Raw genomic sequence first — 15,996 nt, forward strand, 5'->3', positions numbered from 1 at the left:
TTACAGAAACCATTCCAGAAGTCACTTAAGTCATTTGTGACAGAAGTTTTAACATTCCATCACATAAGTCATTTTGTTGTAAATGCCCACCCACTCTACTTAGTTTTATTAAAAAAAACCACCTCAGCGCGCACGTGCTTAATTGAATCGATTATGTTTTCATAAATTGTAAGGCGTCTACGTGGTCTTTCTTTACCAAAAGTAAATACATTTACAAGTATAGTCTTGGCACATTTTTGGAGATTGCATAAATAGAATTGCAACAAAATCAAGTAGGAGGGTGGACACATCCGCAAAAAAGACTTATGGGGGTGAAATCATGAACTTACAGTGATCTCCTATTTTCTGTGAGGTTCATTAACACTTTTAGCTGCATCGATTCATCTCAAAAATGAAAAAGAGAACATATAAAAAAAAAGAGAAATAAACTGCAGTAAATAACTGTTCAAAGAAATGAATAATAGCCCGTACCCCTCTCCCACCACTCCATCTTGGCCGTCCGATCTCAATCCGACGGCCCACTTCGCCATTTAGGCCAATTTTCTCTCCAAGGGAGGCCCAAAACCCTCACTCCCCCTTCGCGATCTCCGCTCCAAAATGTGGCGCCGCCACCTCCTCCGCCGCCTCCTGCCGTCTCCGGCCACCGCCGCCGCCGCCGCCGCCTCCCCCTCGCCGGCGATCCGTCTCCTATCCACCGCCGCCCCGGATCCCGCCCCGCCGGCGACGCTCGCCTCCTCCCTCGCCGGGGCGCTCTCCGCGCTGTCCTCCACCCCGCCACCGGCCACCTCCCCGGACGCCTACTTCTCCCTCCACTTCTCCGACGTGCGCCCCACCAACGCGCTGCTCGCCGAGGCGCTCGCGCTCGCCCCGCCGGCCACGTCCCGCGCCGCCGCAGAGCTCTTCCGCTTCCTCGTCCGCCGCCGCTCGCTCCACCCCTCCGACTCCGCGCTCGCGCCCGTCGTGCGGCACCTCGCCCGCCGCCGCGACTTCCCCGCGGTGCGCTCGCTCGTCCAGGAGTTCCCCTCCGCGCTGGGGCACGACACGCTCGACGCGTACCTCCTCAGCCTCGCCAGGGCCGGCCGCGCCACCGACGCGGTCAAGGTGTTCGACGAATTGCCCCCGCAGCTCCGCACGCGCCAGGCGCTCACTTCCCTGGTCTCCTCGCTCTCGGCTGAGGGCTGGCCCTCGCACGCGGAAGGCGCTGTCAAGAAGGTCGCTAATGAGATCTTCCCGGATGATAACATCTGCACTCTGCTGGTATCTGGCTATGCCAATGCTGGGAAGCTCGACCATGCTCTGAGGTTGATCGGTGAGACGCGCCGTGGTGGGTTTCAGCCAGGGTTGGACGCCTACAACGCGGTTCTTGATTGTATCTGCCGGCTATGTCGCAAGAAGGACCCGTTGAGGATGCCTGCGGAGGCAGAGAAGTTCTTAGTTGACATGGAGGCCAATGGCATTCCCCGCGATGCAGGTACTTTCCGGGTTCTGATCACTAATCTTTGCAAGATTCGCAAGACTGAGGATGCAATGAATCTGTTCCGGCGAATGGGTGAGTGGGGGTGCTCACCAGATGCCGACACCTACTTGGTGCTTATTAAGAGCTTGTATCAGGCTGCCCGGATTTCTGAAGGGGATGAGATGATGACATGGATGCGGTCTGCAGGGTTTGGTGCTAAGCTTGATAGAAAGGCATATTATGGGTTCATCAAGATTTTATGTGGCATTGAAAGGGTTGAGCATGCTGTCAAGGTGTTCAGGATGATGAAAGGATATGGACATGCACCTGGGACAAAGTCATATAGCTTGCTGATTGAGAAGCTGACTAGGCATAACTTAGGAGATCGTGCTAATGCACTGTTCAGGGAAGCAGTGGCACGTGGTGTGACTGTGACGCCAGGAGTGTATAAGATTGATAAGAAGTATGTGAAGGCGAAGAAGGAGAAGGTAAAGAAGAGGCTGACTTTACCAGAGAAGATGAGATTGAAGAGCAAGAGGCTGTACAAGCTTAGAATGAGCTTTGTTAAGAAGCCTAAGCGTCGAATGGTCCGGGTTTGAGCAGGCTTTGGGGTAATTTTCATACCCTTTCCTTCTCTTTTCGCTTTAAGCAATGCTCTATTTGCTCCAGTATTTGCTGCACGATGGTTCTGTGGTTTTGCTGGAGATTAGTCCATTTTGTTTTAGATGTTTTAACAGAAAGAAGTGTACTGAAAACTAACTTGTTTCAAGAGAACTGATGTGCAGAAATGAAACTTTGCTTAGATCTAGTTCTCCGCTCCATTCCACTTAAGATGTGTTAAACACTATAAATATCCTCACAAATGTATAGAAGACGAGTTGTAGTGTAGAAATATCCAAAAAATGGAATGTTGCATTGTTGAATGTTGAATAGGCTTTTAGGTTTTAAGTTGACAAATTACACTTTCATCATCTAGGTGAGTATAAGTTTTGAAGCGAGGTACTTTGGCATGGACTAACTAACAAGGCAGGTTATTATGTTTGAGTGAGATTGCTCATTTCAAGCCAAAGTTAGTAATACTAGTAATCAGTACTTTAGGATGTTAACCTGGATTCTTATAGCTGATAAAAAAGTACTTCAGGAGATTAACCCTGGATTCTCATAGCTGATAAACTAGATGGAATCGCACTGATTAAAATTGTGGAATCATAGTTTTCCTTGTTTTGTTCTATTTTGTTGTCTGAGGTGTTCCGATGCTATCCTTAAAGTGGAAACTACAAAATTTAAAGCACATAGATACATTGATGCTTGATTTGTAACCACCGACTGCTACAATGCAAGATTAGTGATATTTGGTTTAGGGAAGGGTAGACGGTATAGAAACACTAGTCGTTATTTCTTCAATGCATTGAAGCTGTCACAGTCCATGCAGTTATAGAGATAATGTATTTTGCACATGTTTAAATTGCTTTGTGGTTAAAACCAGATACTACTAAGTAGCGAGTTAAGGTAAGTAGTTACAGCATACATGTAATGAAAAAAATACACTAGTATTACGTTCTGTATGGTGTGATATCATGAGATTACCCTTCCAAACTTTGCTTCTCACCGTCCAAACTAGTGTTTCTTGCTCTTAACTTCTTTTTTATTATTAGTATTCCTTAATAGTGACTATGCTTTGTTGGAATTTAACTTTAAAGATAACTCTCATTTTCTTTTGTTAAGTTGCAAATGCACAAAGCTTATGGATGACTATGCTCGATGGAAGCAGCAGTACCATGGGCCCAATTTTTTAAAAAATAAGATATGCGGGATATCCACAACCGAATGGTGTGTTTTCCTTATAACAAGAGTTGCAGTTGTTCCTACAGATTTCTCCCTGTGTCGAAATCTATTGACCCCCTTACCCTTTTGTTACCTATTCAGATTGTTTAGTCAGCGTAGGAATGATGCTATAATCAAGTGGGCAACATTGACGTGTCCTGCTATCTGCCTTCCTATGTGTGCGCTAGAAGATAATGAATAAACAGTTTCTACCTGAAACCTTGTTTTGGCTTTTTATGCAATAGTTATGCCCACAAATGCAGCATGGATGATTGGGTGTACAGTTGCTCTCCCAGGACCATCTAGGTGTTCTCTGAATTTGTTATAATCTTCTTGTATGCAGTTTTGCATGCTTTCTGCTTTATCATCTGTGTAATTTTCCTTTCTGATGTATTACTAATGATTGTTCTAATTATCTTGTTTAGTTGGAGCGGATGATCATGGGAAGAGAGAATCAGAAAGAGGCCATTTATAATTTTGAAGAGCAGTAAATTGTCGTCCTTCAATTTTCCCCACATTACGAGTGGCTCACTGACCGCAACATTTTTCTGATCGGAGTCCTTCGTGTGGTTTCTATCTCTTGGACAATGGATTGCTGACACTTTGCTGTGCTGTTTTATGTTCTCTGCAATGCCTTGTGTTTCATTAACACAAATAATGAATGTATCATTTTACTTAAGTTTATGTTCACCACAGTTGAGAGGAAACTTTTGGTATATGATGAAGCAACTGTCTTGCAGATCCGTAGTTATCGTTTGAGCAATGTTTTGTACACTCTAGTTTCTCATGAACTCATGAAATATTTTATACATCGCCTGCCGAAACTACTCATTTGACCTTTTTCTTTGGGTGAGAATGTGCTCACCAAAAGAGCTTGAATGCATGAGCTTGATCAATTCCAACTCCACTAATTGGGAAATGATATTGCTGTGGGGCCTTCTACTTATCTTCTTGATTGATTGATGCTGAGTCACGTCAGAATTTAGGTCTCGGCAATTGGGTTCAGCCGGGATGAGCAGAAACAGTTGAGGAGATCAGGGTGCACACATGCCTTTCCTTTCCCAGATTTCCATCAGGCAGGCAAATGCCATTTCATCTGCCTGACTTTTTTTTTTTGTTCCAGGTGCTACTGGACACTTGTTTTGCGTGCACTTGTGCTTCTCTTTTCTGCGAGATAAAAAGTTGTAATCTCGCAGGCCAATCTTGGATCAAGTGATACCATCCACATCATGATACAACGGACTATATCACTTTGCTTTGGAGATAACAAAAACAATGGGTTTCTGGGACCCCTTTGCTGTTGCTCCCTTTGTCCTCATTGGCAGAGTTTGAGGCACCAACAAGTGCTTTGATGAGAGGCAACTGGAAAAAGAAGTTTGCAAAAGACAGGCAAATTTTTTTAAAAAAGGTTTTGATCTGAAATGGCAGCTTCCAAGTAAATAAAACACTGCTGGGCATTCTGAGGTAAGAACACTGTTGTCTGCTTGCTGAAGTTCAAATATCAAATTTAAGGCCATGTGTTCATCATAGAAAATTTTCCCAATTCCTACGAAAATTGAACTACTCTGAAATTATCCCCGCGTTTCAGACGCGGGGATTTCTCACTCTGTATCAAGCCTTTTTGGAGGCTAAGCATTAGCATTTCCAACCAAATTATAGCAGTAATTGATCCCTGTAAATTTCTTTTCACCCTTGTGCATACTAGTTCAACTGCAAAGAAAGATGATAAAAGTGGGGAACCCTATTTGCTTGTATGCAAGTCTTGGGGAGGACATGATGAGTTCTTGGTTTGTCCTAATTTATGGATTGACAGCTCACCAACCTTGGACCCTGCCCATTGTTTCCCTGGGAGCACTTTCTCTATCCTATCCCAATACCAGCATATTTTTTGCACAATAGGACAACACAGTGTGTTGATGGGGATTGATTTAGCCCTTAAATAATTGAGGAAACAAAAGCTCACATCCCTACAAAAAGCAGTCTCTCTCATCAAAAAAGGATTTTGTATGCACCCAGCAAGTGTCTGGTTGTTGAGCTTCCAAAAACTGGGGCCTCTCCTGGCATTTGCATGATGCTGGGATCATGCTAGAAAATTGCCATCTTACCATGGTGCTTACCAATAATCCAACCAAATGGTTCTGATTTTCTGAAGAAGCTCTTGCATTTAGCCCAATCAAATCAGCTCTGCAGAGGAGGATTGGGATTCAGCTGCCTCCATTTGATGCAGCAATCATTACATCTTCTGAAACTTCAGCGTGGAGGCACGAAAGCTTTGAGAATGACATGTCTGTCCATTTCATCATCTCAAAGCTTTGTATGGCTGCAAATGTAAAGAATCCAGGAAAATTCAAGCAAGTTATCCAATGGCTTAAGGAAATGATGTATATCAAAGTATACCAAATCCAACTTGTAAACCTACGTGTCTGTATCCAGGTAAGAAGAGTGAGATCTAGTACTAGTATCTCGCAAAAATTAGTAGTATATAGTACAACTGAAATGAAAAGTGAAGGGTACGTCTGCTTCCAAAGAACAGTTTAGTCGTGAGCAAAATTTTGAGAAAATGTTTTAGAAAATTATGGATTGTTTGACATGGCAAGCCTCCTAGACGAAAGTATAACAATCGCAAAATATTAAATTTGAACCGTAAACGTGGAAGGAAAGAACTCTGCAAATACATAAGACTGGTGGCATGATGCATATATCATCATCTCAAAATAAAAATGTTTGTCTGCATGAACAAGTACTAGATCTAGTCAGATAGGAGTAGGACTAACTTCTATAATAGGCAATTTGAAGCAAAGGTGGAATTTATCAAAGCTAGCAAAGAAAATTGTTAATTCTACTTGTGGCACATTCCTTCAGTTCTGTCTAGTTCCATCTTAGCAAAGATGATATGCAAATTTGGATGGAAATTTGGTGCGAGGGAACCAAAATTTTCCCTTGTATTGACTACTGATCACACTGCGAATGGCAGGATAAGTAGCTTGTTTTCAGGCACGTTGGAAACATGAACTTGGTTTGGCCAAACGTTCAAGTCTTGGGTAACCTTACATGAGAAAACATTACTCTGTGGTATGCAAATGTGGCACAGGCAGTTTTATGTTAGTGCAATGAGATGTTCAGATAGGACTAACGAACTAGAACAGCTTTGATCTTTATACTTAGAGACTGAGATTTGATTTTGGAACATTTCTACTACTCTTAGCATAGATGAGTTTGATTTTTGGGGATCTTATGCATACACAGAATAAACTATGAAGTACATCATAAACTTTTTTAATGACTTTTTATGCTAATTCAGTGGCCTAACTGAAAAAAGGGTTATCATGCTGTCTCTGTAGTTGCGTTTTTGCAATTGATATGTTGCCAAAATGAAAAATTGTCTGTAGTCCAAAAGATGCATCTCTATCCTCATGTAGCTCATGCCTCATAATTCATCTTGTTTGCTAGTAGAAAACAAGTAGGCTTGAATTCCATGTTATTTAAAAGAAAAATCTAAGGCAGGATAAGCATGGTATGCATGGAACTTGTACTTTTGTGATCAGGATTCAGGAACCCTGAATAACATAGCACAGGATGCACAAATTTGTGGAGAAAAAAAAAACAGAAGTAAAGAAAAAGAACAAATGGATTTTAGGGTGTCAACAGCATGGACCATATATGGACCCTCCATGCTTATTACAATAGCTTGCCATGCATCCCCTCTGTCGTTTGCAAATGCAGACAGGAGCTCCATCGTTTTCTGAAAAAAGATGAGGAGGACCGCAACTTGTACCAGCAATATGGTAGCTGACAAAATTCCTCAACCTCTTCCAGATGCCTCAGCAAAATCACATAAAAAGAAAAGAAAAAGGAGATTAAAAATTTGGTTTAAAAGCAAAGGAAAAATTATAACAAAAAGGCATAAGGAGTATGAAGTACATTATATGCTAACCCTAATTCCATGGTCAGAGTTTTATCACATATTCCCTCCGTTCTAAAATACTCCAACACTTCTGCACGTTTTCCAAAATAATTTTGAACGGAGGGATGTACATTTATATTTTCAAAATCACGCAAAAAATTTATAGTTTGAAAATGAGATAGTAGTTTATTAGCTTCATAAAAAGAAACATCAATTAACTTCAGGGCAAATGAATAATTTTCTCAGAAACATTAAAGCTCTGATAGGGTGAATGAAGCTAAACAAAGCTAAGTTTCAAAATTGAAATTTGGGAATATAAATTTTTATACCTGTATTATTTGTGATTTAAAAGTTAATGTTAATTGAAAAATAAACTATGGTAAAAAACCTTAAAATTAAAATAGACTTTAAATTTTATTTTTTTTACCAGATAAACCAAAAAAATATAATAAAATTCTAAGGGGTTGCTTTGTTCATTGCTTCACTTTACTAGCCACACCTCAGTTATGCCACGATCATTAGATATGCGTTTGTTTCATTGACACAACTCTCTCTTTTACTTTGGGCTCACGAGTTATTCACTCAATCGTTTTATAAACCAAACCACACTTGTGACCTATACTAATTTATGAAATCACTTTTACGCCATGTCACAATTTTATGTAACGTTAGTTGTGACAAACTAGGCAACTACCAAACAAATCCTTAATGAGTGACATTAAGAGATAATCTTTCTAGAAGCGATGAGGAAGGTAGAGGAGAAGCCAGAGTTGCGATAAGGATGAGGGCATCCGCACGTGCATTGCAGCTCTGACAAACGGACGCAACAAATAAAAGATAAAGGCATTCAAAGAATACTCCCTTCATCCTATAAAAAATCAATCTAATACTGAATATGGCACTATTTAGTACTACGAATCTAAACATACATATTTCCAGATTCATTATTTGTGAGACGTGGAGAGTAGTAGTAAATACTCCTACAGTACATGATAGTATTCCCTCCATTCTATTTTAAGTACAACCATGATTTTTCGTGCATAACTTTCACCGTCCGTCTTATTAAAAAAAATAAAAACACAAGTTACTATTCATATTTTATCATCTCATAATAATAAAAATGCTAATTATAAAAAATAAATAAGACGAAGGATTAAAGTTGGACGCAAAAACTTATACTTACACTTAAAATGGTACAGAGAGAGCAGTAGTTAAGAGACCTAGAAGAAAAAACATAATAAATAAAGCCATAAAAGAAAGAATGAAAGAAAAAAAAACACATAGTCCACGCAGAATTCAGATCAAAACAAGTTTTTTTTTTCTTTTTCTCCCTCCTCGTCTTTCAGATGCAGACATCCATCCACCACTTAATTTAATTAGCTTCTTTGTTTATAACAAACAAATTTGCGAAGTACAGTTGAAATTAAATAAAAAAAGAAATCATATGCATGTAGTATGTGCTGCTGTTCCTGTGCGTGTATATAGGTGAGTTAGCTTCCTTCCTGCATCTCTTGGCTTCTTCTTCTTCTTCTTTTATACCCTTCTCTTGTTCGCTTGCGGCTCGGAGAAGAGGAGAGGAGGGGGGCAAGGCAAGCAAATGCTCGGCGCCTCTCCGGTGAGTTCATCGGATCCGAGTCTCTTCTTGATTTTGATCCTGCTCCTGCGATCTTGGGTCAGTTAAGTTCTTGGTTTTGGTTTCTTGGGGGGAAGATGAGGAGATGATGCGGCGCCCAAACCGATTGCAAAATTCTTCTCCTGGTAGTTCAGATTAATCGTGCCTTAGAATTCTTTGATTAGGTGTTGGGACATTGGGGGGCGCGGATAATGCGGTCGATTAGTTCGTTGATTGGTTCGAAGAAGTGAGATTGATGTCGCCCATGGGGGTTTTAGTCTTTCAGATAATGTGGTCAGGTCTCAGTTGGTGCATGTGTTCGTGAATCGAAGATTTGATGATTTTTTTGGAGGGGGTGGAATTGTGGGGATTAGTATGTGGTGGCGCGTTCTTGATTTTCATCTGGGGCGCCTTATCCGAGTTCTTTTTTCATCAGTTTCTTTCCTCTAGGAAAAGAAAAAGTATGCGAGGAATGGGGGCCAAAGGTAGCAGCTTTTCAGTTTTCAGCATCTGCAATGGATTGTCTCCTGCAGTGTTTTACTACCTTCCATTGGCAGTAAAATAGTGTTTTTCAGAGCTTTTTCTGTGATTCTAAAATGAAAAATAGGCTTGGAATCTTTGAACTGGTCTCGACTCAAATGATGACTGCTATAGCTTGCAGTTGCAACTGCCCTCTTCCTTATTTTTCTTTCCCCAGTTCTAGTCCAGACTCCAGAGTAGCTCAGTTTTCATGCTTCCCTTGAGTAAAAACAAGAAAGGCGGTCTGTTTTCTTTATTTGCTCCTTCATATGCTTTCAACTAGTTTTATCAACTCTCTGAAAGAACTAGTTTTATTAACTGTTTGCAATCCTTTGTAATGCTGAGTTCATTTTATTTCTGTCATCCTTTCTATTTTAGATATTTGGATTCAGTGTTGGTGAGTTCATGTTCTGTTGCTTACTTGCTTTGGACTTGAGCAGTATGAATCATGAGTCCACAGTTTTTTACAATTGCCTATGGAAGCTTTGGATCCTGTTGGCTGCCTCTTGGTTTATAAGTTATAAGAGGCCATTTGCATCTGAATGTTACACTTATGCTTTCCTAGATGTTTATGAGCTGATTTGTCCAGTAGTCTGTTCTACTCCTCCTTTGGGAAGTTTGTTTTACTCTTCCAACCATGGATGCTTTTCCAATTATTAAACATGCAATAGGGGATTTCCCCTTCCCAAAATTCATACTAGAGGTCAAAGCGAGAATTAATGAACGCAATGATAGATCCAACCTCCCTCCTGGATTATCAAATTCAATTAGGTTGCTGTCACATCGTATTGTACACCAAATCTGTGCTCCCTCATATTAACGTGAAGTTTGTGTTCACTTCATTCTTGTAGTTACTTTCGTGTTGCGTGAAAATTTGCTTCTTCAATTTTTATTCCTTTTGGTCAAGTTATACCAGAATAGTTTTAATAGCAATTTCTCCTTCAAGTTGGCATTTTATTGGTTCTGCTAGAAATAGTTGGAAGCCTGAAAATAGCTTGTACTTGGATATCATATTAAAGAATGCAACAAACAATCAGCATAAAACTTTTCTAGATGAATGTTATCAGAATGCAACAAACAATCAGCATAAAACTTTTCTAGATGAATGTTATCTTTCCCCTTTTCTTGAATGGCTCACATTCTAGAGAAGAACACCCTGCTGTAATATTCTACTGCAGGGTAATTTTGTAACTTAGGAGCTACAAGTCATGTTTTGGGAATGTTTAAATTTCAACAAAAAAAAATAAAACACCCTTCCTTTTACAAATTCTAGGATTGATACATGGAGGCTATGTGACTTGCAATAGTTATTTCTCAACTAATGGGGAAAGCTTGCCTACGATGGAATCATGGAATATAAGATAAGAGGATGGATGGGATTAAGTAATACAGTGCACAGGACAGATTATCTCTGCTCTACCAAATTTCGGTGCATTGATAGCAAGAGAGAATAAAAAATGTTCTTTTACCTGAGTCAGAAATGTTTGAACTTTGAAGTTCTGATGTTCTGTTGATGAACTGTATCACTTCTTAATCTACTTAATCTACTTCTGTGCAGGCGTATTTTGGTGGAATAGTAACTTAATATAGAGTTCTGGGACAGAAAATTATGGAGAGGGAAATTTCTGCCTTATATGAACCAAAAAGAAACAATGAAATAAGAATTTTTGAGAGTTCAGATGAGATGTCAACAGATCTGGCTGAGTATATCTCGCAAGTTTCAGAAATATCTGTCAAAGAAAGGGGATACTTTGCTATTGCCCTTTCTGGAGGTCCCCTAGTCAGTTTTTTGGGGTAATGTTATTTTCCTAAGTTAACCATATAGTGTTCTTTCATTTGCAAGAAATTCAACATATTGCACATTTTTATCTGAACTGCTATTCTTTTGCATTTTAAAAAGGAAACTTTGTGAAGCGCCATACAACAAGACCTTGGATTGGTCTAAATGGTACATCTTCTGGTCTGATGAGCGTGCTGTAGCAAAGAATCATGCAGAGAGTAATTATAGGATAACAAAAGAAGGATTCCTGTCCAAGGTATGTGAACTAGGAATTTTTCTGCAAGATTTTTTGGAGCCTCTTAAGATATACGCCCATACTAATTTTACATTTCTTGCAAGTTTCGTCTTGTTCAAAGAATTGGTTTTGCTTCTGTGTTTATATATTAGTTTGTGCTGAGTACTTACCAGATGGTAGTTATACCTTGCATGATATCCATAATATTGTTGTACATATGCTACTTTGTGCTTCTTATCAATATTTTTTTGGGTGAAGTGAGTAGATTTTGCAAGTTATACATATTCAGATATGTCAGGAATTTTTTTTAAAGAAAAAACCTTGGATGCTGTACTGGTTTATAGGATGGACTCATGTCCTGTTTCTGTTCTTTGGTGCTTCTTGTTTCCTTAGAATGTTCCAAGTATTTGGTGATTGATTTGCTTCAAGCCTGGGGATCCTCAAAAATTTCATTTCAGTAGTCAAAAGGACCAACCAGCAGGTTACAATTATAATTATAACCAAGAAATCGTTCCTCTTTTTAAAGTGATTTTTAAGAGGAAGGCCAGGTTGAGAACTGTAGAATATAATTTGGCTTTGCTCAAAGTTATATTGCTTAAGTCCAAACTCAGATCTTTATTCTGGTGCAATGTATCCATTTTACTTTCCTTGACACCTGATATTAGTACATGATAGCAAATAGTTTGATCTAGTTCTTCAATCCTGGGTAATGGTGCCTGTTAAAAGAAAAGTGGGGTCAGTTGGAATGTACCTTTGAGGAGCCTTTTACACCTTAGGCCCTGGCCCTGACCCTGACTGTTGATCTGGATAAGCGCTGCATCAAGGAGGCTTATTTGTCTTTTAGCAGAACCCTTTTCTGCTATGGCTCAGCATGCTGACCATTATGTTCAGATCGTGCATTATCCTTTGCCAACTGCGGGAACAAATTAAGGCTGCCTAACTACTGCTTTTATTGTTCCAACTACTCTTGAAGCTCCCACCATTCACACCTTTTCATTTCTTCTCAGGATCACGTCTGGCTAATTTTGTCAGAGTAAAAGTTTATCCAAATGGGTGTCCTTTAGTCACATGATTTACATAGCATGTTTTTCCATTGCTCTATATTAACGGGACACTTAATCCAAGCAGTTCAGGAAATTTCTGGGTATCCAGCTAGTTTTCAGAAGGATGGTGACATTTAGTGGCATCTAAAAGCTCTATTTAAGTTGGCACATTCCCTATTCTTGCTAGTGTTAATGTTGCATGAGATTATTGCAAGCATTTGTTTTTGTGCACAGGCTTGGGCCTTTGGTTATAGAATAGGTTTTATTGTATGCCTGTGCCATTGCCATTTCATACTACACAAATTCCCATGTCTGGTTTATCCTGCACTATATAAGCAAATAAAATGTGGCAATTGTTTGTCGGTTTCAGTTATAAGGTGATCCATGATGATGTAGAAAGAATCGTGTGTTGCCACTGTAAATTGAATAAGAATCCGCGGGGGCCTCCCCTGCTGTATCTTGATAAAAAAAACATCACTGTAAATTATGGTTTAGATAACTTATTCACTTACTATTTATGCTAAGATAATGATCTGTTGCATTTACATGGTTTCTTCTAGGTACCTATTCTCAATGGCCATGTCTACTCTATAAATGACAACGCAACGGTGGAGGATGCCGCAACAGATTACGAATTTGTCATCAGGCAGCTGGTCAAGGTCCGCACTATTGGAGTCTCCGAAAGCAACGATTGCCCCAGGTTCGATCTAATCCTGCTCAGCATGGGTTCTGATGGACATGTGGCTTCATTGTTCCCCAACCATCCATCCCTTGAGCTGAAAGATGACTGGGTCACCTACATCACCGACTCTCCCCAGCCTCCACCTGAGCGGATCACCTTCACTCTCCCTGTGATAAACTCGGCTTCGAACATCGCAATAGTGGCTACCGGTGACGATAAATCGGAGGCTGTCCATTTGGCCATTTCTGACAATGCAGATGGTCCAGAAGCCCCCTCATCGCTGCCAGCAAGAATGGTTCAGCCAACAGACGGCAAGCTGGTGTGGTTTTTGGACAAGTCAGCTGCGTCCTCTCTGGATGCCGAGAACGATGACGCCTTTGAGCAGCATCGCGAGTACTAACTCCAATCGTCGAAAGAACATTCCTTTTGCTGTGGATGAAGGTGTGTGCGTGTGTAAGTAGGCGGTTTGGTATGATCGAATTCAGGATGTTTTGCCTTCCAGTTTAGCAGAATGCTTGTTGCATTAGTTTTTTGTGGAGGGTTTTGTTCAGGGAGAGCCTTGAGTGTGTTTTGGTCGTTTTGGCAAATTGGAGATGGTTTTAGAGCAAAGAGGATTGAGACGTCAGAACTGAGAACACCAAATTTGATTAGGGGTGGTATGATATTATGTGCTACATTATATTTAGTTCAATCAAAGTTAGTTCAAGCAAGTCAAGGTGGAAGAAGCAGAGGCTTTCTGTTAATTTTGTTTCCTTGTGATGTTGCCGGTTCGAGTATAGAGAAATATGATCACAAACTTGATATTTTTAACAAAATCGTCGGGCAATCATTTGCTTGATTGCTACTCCCTCTGTTCATATTATTGCTGATATTTATATATGATGTTAATGAATCTAGACATACATGTGAATGTGGACAATGTTAGAAAGTCTTACATTATGAAACGGAGAAAGTACAAATTTGGATTGCCACATTTTAATGAGTTTAGGGTCCACATGTCATCCACTTAATTTTAGGGCTAAACTTGTCACAGTTGTACTTGTTATTAACAATTTCATGACTATGCTTTTGCTCCATGCTACAAAATATTGCCGTACATACCTAATGTGGGTTATGGCAAGGTTACACATCGACCAAAAACTCCCGTCGTACATTATCTTAATGTTGGTGTTAGTTGGGTAGTCGTCCCAATAAGAACACTTTGGTATGAGATTAGCAGATTCGCACGCCCGCTCACACTGCGTACGTACACGCTTGCAAGTGTGCGCTGTTTAACACATGCTCAAAGAGGCATAGACTAACGGCAAAACCCTGACCTCATTAAGTTTCGATAATTCTTACCAAATGTTTTCCAGAGTGTGTATAATGTTTCTAGTCATTGTGAAATTAAAGTATGTTTTTTATTATTAATTTGTGATGAACAACTAACATATGAAATAATTGATTTTGATATTTGATAGATAATTGGCGAAGTGGTTCTGACTGTGTGGGGCCGGTTAGATCAGATGAACTAGGCTGGCCAGACCGGCGTGCAATACGCGGTCAGACCGGCCAGCCAAACGGTCTAATCAGTTGGTTTATGATTGGTGTCGGTTTTGGTTTGTCTATTTGGATATTCATGATTATCTCGTGATCATGACTTTTAGATGATTTCTATATGTGCGTAATAATGTTGTGTACTAATGTTGAGTCAAGTTGGATAGAACTTGTGCTCGGATATAGTTTCTTGTTTGATTCATGTGTAGATGTATCTTGATGCTTTAGAAGAGCATTGCGAGTGATGGATCAGGAGTCAACTTGGGAGAAGATGACATCCGAACGATTTGGATATCATGTGGGATGCTTAGGCTAAAGAACAATGCACGTGGTTAATAGAGATTCCATGCGTCATATGATGGGAGATTGTGTGCATATGGAAAAGGGAGTCACACTTGGAAGGAGTCTAAATTTGGAAAAATTGGAATACAAATTGAAGTAGATAAGTTTGTTTCTTGTACGGGAAGATTTTCTAGTGGATTAAGGCTTCTTGTATAAGTTAGATTGGTGACTTTAGACTTCCTACCTCGGGTATAAATAGAAAGAGGGATGAGGCCTCTTATAATCGATTTTGTGTGAGTTGAGTTTAATAAAGTTATGGTTTCGAGTTTAGTCGAATTTTGTAAGAGGGGTGCTATTGTTGCACTTTTTAAACACGTATAGAAGTAATAAAGTTCAATATACTATTTAGATATGTTCAATATACTATTTCGAGGATAACGTTTAATTCAGCTAAAAGATTTTCATCTTTTGTGTCACTACCATTCAACCCCCCCCCCTCCCTCTCTCCCATGGTAGGTTTAGTTTCTTATTGTTCGATCCTACAGTCATCAGAATTAAAATTTTGGTGAGCGAAGTCATGCATCCACGACTATACCACCGCACTTTCACTACTTCCCCTGTCACGAAATATGGAACTCCAAGGAAATGTGGAATCACGAAATAAATCCTACAACTTCTAGTATATGGATTAAAAATTAAACGTTTGCTTCATGGCAAATTGAGCATTTATGCAAAATATACTATCACCGTGTTTAGTTTTAAAGTTTTTCATCAAACTTCCAACTTTTCTATCACATCAAAACTTTCCTACACACAAACTTTCAACTTTTTCGTTACATCGTTTCAATTTCAACTGAACTTTCAATTTTGGTGTAAACTAAACACAGCCTATATATGACATTCCTCGAAAAAAAAATACATTCAATGTGTACCATGTGGTTGGAAAGAAATAAATGAAATATGAAGTATATTTAATGTGTAGTACTATGTGGTTCAAACAAATAAATCTTAGCATCATTAATTGATTATATTGAGCATTTATGTACTTTATGGAGTATCATTTAATATATTGAATGTGGAGAGTTATTTAATTAATTCAAGAGTTGTATGTTCACTCTATTTA

The 15,996-nt window shown here is 39.6% G+C and overlaps 2 protein-coding genes across 3 annotated transcripts; both read left to right on the forward strand.

Moving 5' to 3' along the window:
• Nucleotides 1-565: 565 nt before the first annotated feature.
• LOC127780806 (pentatricopeptide repeat-containing protein PNM1, mitochondrial) lies at nt 566-4,266 on the forward strand. Its single transcript, XM_052307780.1, has 2 exons — nt 566-2,067; nt 3,706-4,266. Exon 1 carries the CDS (start codon nt 598-600, stop codon nt 2,053-2,055), a length of 1,458 nt encoding a protein of 485 aa, XP_052163740.1. The 5' UTR covers nt 566-597; the 3' UTR covers nt 2,056-2,067; nt 3,706-4,266.
• A 4,391-nt stretch (nt 4,267-8,657) lies between these two features.
• LOC127780008 (probable 6-phosphogluconolactonase 2) lies at nt 8,658-13,870 on the forward strand. Of its 2 annotated transcripts, none has more exons than XM_052306950.1 (4): nt 8,658-8,799; nt 10,874-11,109; nt 11,216-11,351; nt 12,934-13,870. In XM_052306950.1, the coding sequence occupies exons 2-4, from the start codon at nt 10,925-10,927 to the stop codon at nt 13,453-13,455; spliced, it is 843 nt and encodes a 280-aa protein (XP_052162910.1). In that variant the 5' UTR covers nt 8,658-8,799; nt 10,874-10,924; the 3' UTR covers nt 13,456-13,870. The 2 variants fall into 2 exon arrangements, with proteins under 2 accessions (XP_052162910.1, XP_052162912.1); XM_052306952.1 differs by lacking the exon at nt 8,658-8,799 and adding an exon at nt 8,887-9,557.
• Nucleotides 13,871-15,996: the final 2,126 nt, after the last annotated feature.

The sequence above is a fragment of the Oryza glaberrima genome, chromosome 7 (assembly GCF_000147395.1).
Source record: "Oryza glaberrima chromosome 7, OglaRS2, whole genome shotgun sequence".
NCBI classification, from domain to species: Eukaryota; Viridiplantae; Streptophyta; class Magnoliopsida; order Poales; family Poaceae; genus Oryza; species Oryza glaberrima.

What these genes read in the sequence shown, in the direction of transcription:
- LOC127780806 (XM_052307780.1), top strand. Translation starts at nt 598, where the DNA reads ATGTGGCGCCGCCACCTCCTCCGCCGCCTCCTGCCGTCTCCGGCCACC.
- LOC127780008 (XM_052306950.1), top strand. Translation starts at nt 10,925, where the DNA reads ATGGAGAGGGAAATTTCTGCCTTATATGAACCAAAAAGAAACAATGAA. An exon ending in CCCCTAGTCAGTTTTTTGGG is followed by an intron (nt 11,110 to 11,215) that starts GTAATGTTATTT and finishes CATTTTAAAAAG; the next exon opens with GAAACTTTGTGAAGCGCCAT. An exon ending in AAGAAGGATTCCTGTCCAAG is followed by an intron (nt 11,352 to 12,933) that starts GTATGTGAACTA and finishes GGTTTCTTCTAG; the next exon opens with GTACCTATTCTCAATGGCCA.